Genomic DNA, 9,262 nt, shown 5'->3' with positions numbered 1-9,262 from the left:
GCCCGCCCCCCCGGCCCGAGGGGGGGGGGGGGGGGGAGCCTGTTGTGCAGCCTGGAGGGATCGCAACCGTCCCCTGCCCACCCAGGTGTGGGCATATCTGCCTCTGCCGCAGGTGGGGGGTTGCAAGGCACCTAGGCCCAGCTTGGAGGAGTGGGGCTTGGGGTGCTCCTGTCAGCTCCCCCCACCCCCAGGACACATCATGAGAGCAGCCGCAGCCACGCATGTAACCCAGGCCTCCGGGCACTGTGCAGGTCCCTGGACCACAGGGTCTGGAGCTATTGGCTCCCCGGGTGGAGCAGTAGGGGCTGGGGGATCTCGGGGGAGGGGGCTGGAAACCCTGCAAGAGATGTGGTAACCAGGGGAACACGCCAACACACACGTGACCTCCAGGGGCTGAGGAGGGGGAGACAGGACGAGGGGAGGCCAAGGCAGCTGGACACCAAGCATGGCACGTCCGGCCCTGACGTGGCATTAGTGGGGCACAGAATCTCCCTGGTTCCTACCCGCATGCACACACGTACTGGTATGCAGTACAGGCATGCAGGCACACACGCATGCACATGCATGTACACATACACACATGCATGCACACATATGGATGCACACACGTTTTCACCCATGTATGCATGCAGGAACACACAGGTCCATGCTTGCAGCACACATGTACACGCAGGTGCATGCACGCACATGTAAGCACACATGCTTCGATGGAGTACATGCATGTCTACGTGTGCGCACAGAGGGGGATGCATGCTCACACACGTACGGAGGCACATGCATGCATGCATACACACATACAGAGGCATGTACACATGCACACGTATCCACGCGCACGCACACAGACGCACAAGCACGCACATACACAGGCACACACACTTATTTCCACTCCCTCAGCTAATTGGGGGTTGCACTGCGTGTAATTGCCGTGTGCTGCGGAACGAGGCTGAACTGTACCGTTAATCATAGGCCTGGCGCTGCCACGCGGCTCCGGCGACGGGGGTGCTCGGGGCAGCGGGGGGTGGCCCCTCCAGCTCTTGCCCTCTGGGGTTGGGATAAGGGGGTCCCCGTGGCCCTGCCGGGGAGGTCAGGGCTGGACCAGGCCAGGCCGCACCCCAGAGTGGAAGAGGGGCAGGGGCCTCAAGGTGCCCAGACACCTCGGTATCTCCCCCGTGGTGCCTCGGGGCACACAGGGCCAGCCCAGCACCCCCCAGCACCAGGGCAGTGTGTGTGGGAGCACGGGGACCCCGCCGGACTGGAAGTGGGGGGGTCGCTGGTCCCTGGAGCTGGTCATGGCCCCGCTGATCCTTGCCTTTCCCCAGGGCCGGGCAGCAGCTGCCAGCTCCCAGACACCCCCGTGCTTCTCCACCTGGGGGGCTCCCCCCAGTGCCGAGGGCTCTGGCTGGGCTGGGCTTGTCCTGCCTGCTCCCCTGAGCCCTCCTCAAAGCCGGGGTGCAGGTAGGGCCGCGGCCCCCCTTTACCCCGGGGCGGGGGCGATGCCGGGGGCTGTCAGAGGCGACGGTGTTGTCCGGCTCCAAGGTGGCACACGGGGTTTGTCTTGGGCTGATCCTACCTCGGGCTGGATGTGACCCTGCCGCTCCCTGCCGGCCCCGCGGCGCTGGGAGTCTGGGATTTCTTTGGTTGCCTGAGCACGTCTGCTCCAAGTGCCTGCCGCTCAGTGCTGTCCTGGGCACCAGGGCAGGGGTGGGGGGGCTCCTCGTCTTGCAGTCTGTGTCTCCTGGGGGGCACCCAGAGCAGCGAGTGCAGCTGGGGGTCCCGGATCAGGGCCCGTGCGGGACGGCTGGCAGGGGCACGGTGGGAGTCAGCCTGGAGGAGAGGCAGGGGGGGATTGCAGCCATCGCCCAGGGAGGACTGGCATGGTCCCCTTGCCCCTGGCACCCTGGCCAGGCTCCTTGTCCCCGGCCCAGGCGCCTGGGCCCCATAGCAGCCCCCACTCCCCATGTTCCCCCTGCGTTGCCGGCGCTCGTTATGCAAAGCTGGCGTGAATCCCTGACATGAAAGCGCCGGCGAGATGCCGAGCAGGGCCCAGCGTGTGGGAGCAGAGCCGGCCTGGGAGCCAGCCCGCGGCCCCCCCGGTGCAGCGCCTACCCTATCCCGTCCCGCCTTAAATAATTAGCGCCTCTCTGCAATGCTCCCCAGCTGCTCCGGCCCCGCAGGCCCCGGCGGCGCAGGGGCTGACGCACGTCCAGGCCCAGCCTGAGATGCAGCCACCTCTGGGGTGCGTCATGGGCACGACGCAGCCTCGCCCGGACGGGAGGCTGGAATTAGCCACAGGCGCCGGAGCTGGGGCTGGGGTGCGGGAAGCAGAGCCAGGCGGGCAGGCATTTCCCTATGGCTCCAGGGGGAGGCCACAGGGTGCCCTTGGCCTGCCCAGCTTGTGGGGACCTCGTGCCCCCCAGCTCCAGAAAGGGACGTGCCAGGGCGGGTGCTGCACTCAGCTGCCAGGAGCCAGGAAGCTTCCTCCAGGCCTGCACCCGGCTCTGCCTCCCCTCCAGCCCATCTGCACCCAGGGAAGGGCCCTGGGGCCGTGCTGGGGAGTCCCGGAGGGCTGATGGGGCTGGGTACAAGACCCATGGGCTGTGCCCCTTGTGTGGGCAGGAGCTTCCAGGAAAGCCCGTGGGTATCCGAGGGGTTCCCCCGTCTCAGGAGAAGGCCCCGAGCCCGGTGCCCACCGCAGCTGTCTGGCCGAAGGCTGAAGTGCCCCTTAGAGACAAACTGAATCAGAGACAGCAGGGAGCTGCGGGGTCGAGGTCGGATCAGACCCGCCCAGATAAACCCGTGTGCAAGCTCAGAGCCGCACAACACCGTCGCCCCGACACAGCCCCGGGCATCGCCCCCGCCCCCAGGACACAGCGGGGTCCGCAACCCAGCGTCCTGCTGCTGCCGGGGGGTGGTGGGCGCTGCAGAGAGCCCAGGCCCAGGCCGTGCTGCAGAAGGAGGGGAAACCCCCCCAAGGCCGGGCCAGGCTGAGCAGGGGGCAAAACCCTGCCTTCCCCCACAAGGCAGCATGAGTGTGGGGCAAAAGCCTGTAGCCAGGACCCTGTGGGGTTGCGTCCCAGCAGGAGCATTGGCACAGCCCCAGCACCCAGCGCCTCTGTGGGGGGCTTCAACCCCCAGACATATGGAGCACCAATGGGAGGTGGGGCTGAGCCTGAGAAATGGGGCAAAGGGGGAGCCAGCAGGGACGGGTGAAGGGCGCTGAGCACGGCAGGGCTGAGCCACGAGGTTCAATGGGGTTGACGGGCTGCAAGCGGCCCGGTGTCCCCTGTCCCCGGCGGCACCCAGCGCACGGCCACGTGCTCCCACCCCAGCTTACGTGCCCGGGTGCCTCTGGCTGCGGGAGCGACGGGAGCTGCTGGCACCTGGGGTGGGGCTGCTGTGGGGCCCTGCCAGCTTCTGGCTTCCCTGGGGGCCAGGCCGGGATAGGGCCCCCATCACCCAGCGTGCACACTGGCCCCGGGGGCTGCACAACCCCCACCCCGTGCCAGGGGTGGAGCGAGGCTCAGGTCCAGGCCTGGCTGCAGAGTGGGAGCCGGTGGCCCCGGTATCTGGTGAGGGGGGAAGCCCCATTTGGGGCTCTTGAGGTTTGCACTTGAAGCCTGATGCCACCAGACAGAGCGGGGCAAAGAGCAAGGGGGTTGCAGCCTGGATACCCCCCACCGCTGGGCTTAGGGCTCAGCTGCCCTCTTCCCTTTATCCTGGGCATCATGCACCCCCCGGCTGCAGGTCGGCCCCTCACTCCCGACCTGCAGCCCCCCCCAGAGGGGCTCCCCGCTCCCCTGGGGTCTCCGTGGCCCTGCACGTGCTCCATGCCCGCCGCCCCCTGTGCGGTGATTACAGGGCGCTGGCGGGCACCTCCCAGGCTGTCATTAAGTCCCCCCCCCTCTCCCCCCAGCTGGAAAGTCCCTGCGCGGAGCGGAGCAGCGGGGCTGGGGCGACCGCAGGCAGCTGCAGGCAACCACATGAGAGCAGGCAGCGTCGGGATTACAGGGCTCCCAGCTCCACCCGGCCCCTTGAAGTGCACCCCGGGCAGGGGCGCGGGGCCTTTCATCCGCCCTGCCTCACTGCGCTTTCATGTCGGCGCCTCCCGGCCCGGCTTCCTTCTCCCCCCACCTTTGCTCCCCCCGTGGCCCCGATCCTGATTCTGCTCTAGCTGGAGGTGGCTCCCTGGCCCTGGCCCTCCCGTGCTGGGATCAGGCCCCTTCGGGGGCTCCCCAGACCAGACTGGCCTGGCCGCCCGCTGGGCTTTATTGCCCCAATAACGACCAGGACACGCCCACACCTATAGGGGGTGGGAGCGCGGCACCTCTCAGCCAATGGCAACCCCGAAAACCACCCAAGGCTGCCACCTTCAATGAACCACCGACCAATCGAGGAGCAGAAGTGATGCCACTTGACAGGGGGGTCGGCCAATGGCACCACGGCGGGAGTCGGGGGCTGGTGCGAGAGCACCCCCTGCAGGTGAACCTGGCCGTGCAAGCGCTGGGGTGAAGGGGCCGGAGCCCCGCCAGCCTGGGACACGGGTATCATGGGGGGGGGGGTAGGGGCCAGTCTGCGGGGGGTAGGGGCCAGTCTGCTCCAGTCCGTCCACACGCCCCACTGGGAGGGAGGTCCCAGGACTTCTGGGTTCTCTGCCCAGAGAGCCCGGGATCCATGCCCCCCAAAGCAAGCAGGGCCATGCAGCTTGAGGGCATCTTGGGGCAGCTGCCCCATGTCAGCCCCCTGTCCCCAGGGTGGGGGGTCACCCGGGTGCAGCCCCCTGGCCACACACGGGCCCAGGGACCGAACGGAGCGGGCCGGGGCTGGGCGTTCCCTGCCTGTGCCCGGGGGCACGAGCGCGGTGAGCAGGCTTGGAGCGTGCAAGCGGGGAGCGAATACCAGAGCAGTTACTCACACCGGGCCGCCCTCGTCTCCGGGGAAAGTCCCATCCCAGGGGAGAGCTCCCCACCCAGGAGCAGGGGAGGCACGGGCCCCCCAGACTGGGGCTAGGGGAAACCGGGGACTCTCCAGGCTGAGGATCAGGCCCACGACATTGTCTTGAACCCCAGTGGGCTCCATCCAGCTGCTGCTTCAGGCCCTGAAGCCTCCGGTGCAGCCACAAAGGTCAAGGGCATGTGGGCTGCTCAGGAAGGTGGAAGCCGTGAGACCCAGCCCCAGGCCGTGGGGGTGCAGGGGGCTCCAGGACCCCGCGATGCTCCCAGCAAAGCACCTCACTGCTCTGCAGAGGCAGCTGGCGGGGAATGCCAGCGGGGCGCTGATCACCGGGCCCGGAGACCAGGCATCGGGATGCAGGCAGGGACCGGACAGCGTGCCCACGCCGATGATGCCCGCCCCTGTTCCAGGACCGGTGCATGTCACGCAAGGCAACGTGCTTGCTTTGGAGCCAGGCTGCCAGAGGTGCCTGGCTCCGGGGCCCGAGCCCTCGGTGGACCCGAGTGGGGGGCTGCAGACGTGCCCGGGGCAGCAGCCGGGCAGAAGGGGATCCTGGGTACCCAACCTGCCAGCACCACTGTTCGGGGTCCCCACGGCAGCCCCTGGCGATGGCTCAGCCCCTCGTCTCCCGTGTGGCCCCGGGGTTCAGGTGGTCTCCTGCCCCCACAACCTGCTGGGAGACCCGGGGGGCTGGTCCGTGCCCGGTGGAGCAGGTGCCCATGATCCGGGTCTGCCCGCAGGGGTTCGGCTGCGGCCCCCCAGCCCAGACAAGACGAGCGTGGTAGAGCCCGGGCAGACGGGGCCACGGCCCTGCCTCTCCCTGCCGCTTTGCTTTGCTTTTCATAGCCCAGGGGCGAAGCCGGGGAGGGGCAGGGAGATGCCAGCTGCATGATTCACGCTGCGTGGGCCGCGCCGCAGCGGGCACCGGCTCCTCCCCGTCTGGCCCCTGCCCCTGGCCAGAGGGCCCGGGCCCCCGCTGTGCCCAGTCCTGAGCCCCACTGGGAGCAGGCCTGGCCCCCCAGACACGCACCGCGCCGTCTCCGCTCCACACCCCTGCTGTGCCCCCTCCCCGCAGCCGGGGTGGGGCAGGGAGCCCCTACCAGCTCCGCTCCCCCTCCTGGCCTATGGCACGTGGCGGCGTGGCCGGGGGGGTTTCCGTGCATGGGGGGGGCGCTACTTGCAGACGTTGACCCACTCGGTGACACGGCACTCGTCGCAGGCCACGAAGCAGCACCAGTGGAACTTGCAATGGCAGCGCTCGCTGCGCGTCTGGCGCAGGATGTTGTGCCCGCGCCCGCAGCACAGGCTCTCGCAGTTGTCCATGCCCGGGCTGGTCTTGTTGCAGAGGCGCCCGCGGGTGCCCAGCGAGTCCAGCGCTGGCTCCCGCTCACAGAAGTCGGGCGACTTCTCGAAGTAGACCAGGTCTCCCACACCGGCGCGGCGCCGGTGCCGCACGTGGCCGGGCTCTAGCTGCCCCGCGTTGCGGTTGTGCGGGCGGATGAGCGTGGCCCCGAAGAAGCGGTCCCTGAGCAGCGTGCCCACACGCCGGAACTCGGGGGTCACCTGCCAGCACGTCTTCAGCTGGCAGCTGCCCGACGTGCCGTGGCACTTGCACTTCCGCCGCATGTTGTCCAGCACCACCTGCGGGCGCGAGCGGACACGGGTGTTGGCATGGCATGGCACGGCACATGGCATGACGTGATGTGGTGCAGCGTGTCAAAGCATGGTAGGGCGTGGCACAGCATGACAATACAGTATGGCATGGCATAGCACACTGCAGCATGGCATGACATGGTAGGGCATGGCACCGCTTGTCATAGCATGGTATAGCTTGGCACCGCAGGGAGTGGCATAACACAGCATGACACTTCACAACATGGCATGTCGTAGTATGGTATGGCATGGCATGGCATGGCATGCACAGCATGGCACATCGTAGCATGATATGGTAGGGCATGGCACAGCATAGCATCATAGTGCATGGCATCACAGGTCACAGCATGGTATGACTTGACACCGCATGGAACAGCATATCACAGCATGACACTACACAGCATGGCATGGCCTAGCATGGCACGGCACGGCACGGCACATCATAGCATGGCACAGCACAGTGTGACATAGCACAGCAAGGCATGTTATGACACAGCACAGCATGGCACAACACAACATGGCACGGCACAACATGTCATAGCACAGCACAGAATAGCATAACACAGCATAACATGGAACAGCACAGCGTGACACAGCACAGCACAGAATGGCATGCCATGGTATGGCACAGCACAGCATGGCACAGCACAACATAGCATAGCATGGCATAGCACAGCATGACACCCCATGGCAAAGCATGTCATAGCACGATAGGGCATGGCATAACATGGCATGGCATGGCATAACACAGCATAGCATGGCATAGCACAGCATGATGCAATGTGGCACAGCATGCTATAGCATGGTAGGGCATGGCAAAGCATATCGTAGCATGGCATGTCATGAAACAACATGGCACAGCATGTCATAGCACGGTAGGGCATGGCACAGCACAGCATGACATGGCACATCGTAGCATGGCGGGGCACAGCACGACACGTGGCACAGCACAGCACAGCATGGCATGGCATGGCACTGCAAGCCAGCCTGGCACAGTACAGACTGACAAAACATGATGCAGCACAGCACGGCACACAGCATGGCACAGCTCAGCATGGCAGGACACAGCAGATCACACTGTAGCATGGCATGGCACGGCACGGCACGGCATGGCACACCACAGCCTGGCATGGTTTGAACTACCCACAGTGGAGCCAGCACCCAGCACCCCTTCTTCCAGCACCCGCTGCAGGCGAGGCGGCCCCGGCATGGGGCTAAGCCTCAGAGGCCACCGGGTAAATCCCAGGGCAGCGACGCCAGGGTCCCAGTGGGGTGCGCTGGTGAGGCCAGGACGGCGCGTGCACGCATGTGCACATGCAATGTGGCCCAGGGCACAACCCTGCGGCAGGGACCCTGGTGTCACCAGTCACAGGGATCTGCCCCGGGCTGGACTCAGGCGAGGGGACGACGTGGCTCGCAGAGCGCGGGCACCTGCGGGGGGAAGGACAGGCCTGGGGGGCGCAGAGTCAGGACTCAAGAGGGGCCTCAATCCCTGGCGGACCTCGGCCAGGATGAAACGCCCGGCCCTGGGGGCTCTGCACCCAGCCGCTCTCCTCTCCCTGCAGAGGCTGGACGTTGTCTGGGTCCCCAGGGCCGGAGACCCCCACCCAGCTCTGCCACTTGACCATGCCAAGCCCCAGCCCATCCCTTCCCGTGTGATGTCCACGGGGACCCGGAAGGCACGGAGCCCGCCCCCCCCGCCCCCGTTTTCTCCGCAGGAACAGCCACCGGCAGCCAATGCGTGGGCGCTGGAGGCTTCCAGCTGGCAACCGCGGCGCTGCGGGCTCCCCCAGTGAGCGGGGCCGTGGCCCGGTTTGGGGGTGTCCGGTGCAGGGCGGGCCGGCTGTGGCCAGGCCTGGTGGCAGGGGCATGCTCCCGGGGGCTGGTGTCCGTGGGGTGGGGGTCACAGGAGACGGCCCTTGGTGGAGGGAGAATATTTGCAGAATAGAGGCTGCACCCTCCCTCCCCTGCCTCCTGTCTGATGCTATCACCCCTCTCTCTGCTGCCCTCGGGCTTGGCAAGCCTGGCCAAGACCTCCGACCCCTTCATCCCACCCTGGACTCCTGCCCGCTCAGGGGGCCTGGCACCATGGCAGCATGCCCAGGGGCTGCACCGTGCCATGCCATGCCATGCCACCTGCCCCTTAGCACTGTCAGAGGAGTCCTCGAGCTGTGGGGCCCGCAGGGAGCTGCACGGTCACATCCAACCTGGGGCAGGATCAGCTCCGTCCAAGGCAAACCCCGTGTGCAACCTCAGAGCCACACAACACCGTCGCCCCGACACAGCCCCCACCCCTGGGACACAGAGGGGCCGTAGCCGCCAACATCCTGCTGCTGTCAGGGGGTTAGTGGGGGGCTTCAACCCCCTGACCCATGGAGCAGCAATGGGGGGGGATTCCCTCCCAGCCCCGTGTGCAGGGTGGGGGAGAGGGGCAGGGCAGGGCTTGTCTGAGCAGGGAGTGACCCCGGCTGGCAAGACCCCTCCAGAGCCCGCAGGGCAGACCCCAGGCCCACGGAGGTGACCGATACCCGGGCTCTGGGGGCATCAGGGCTGGGGCTGGGGGGCTGCAGGTCTGCCGTGCTGCTCAGTGGGCCCTGGCCCACGCCGGGGACCCCCCAGGCCAGCGCAGCGCCCACCACGTGGCCATTCTCCCCCGGGG

At 67.1% G+C, this 9,262-nt stretch overlaps 1 protein-coding gene across 1 annotated transcript in view; it reads right to left on the bottom strand.

Annotated features, from left to right (window-relative positions):
• Positions 1-6,101: 6,101 nt before the first annotated feature.
• WNT10A (Wnt family member 10A) overlaps positions 6,102-9,262 on the bottom strand; it is an 11,236-nt gene continuing 8,075 nt past the window's right edge. Inside the window, exon 3 of the mRNA XM_025195324.1 lies at positions 6,102-6,591. Within this exon, the coding sequence (XP_025051109.1) occupies positions 6,124-6,591 (468 nt within the window). The 3' untranslated portion in view covers positions 6,102-6,123. The remainder of the gene's footprint in view (positions 6,592-9,262) is intronic.

This window comes from Alligator sinensis, unplaced genomic scaffold, assembly GCF_000455745.1.
Source record: "Alligator sinensis unplaced genomic scaffold, ASM45574v1 scaffold1765_1, whole genome shotgun sequence".
Taxonomy (NCBI): domain Eukaryota; kingdom Metazoa; phylum Chordata; order Crocodylia; family Alligatoridae; genus Alligator; species Alligator sinensis.
The sequence above is the reverse complement of the archived record's forward strand: the minus strand, read 5'-3'. Positions and strand labels throughout refer to the sequence as shown.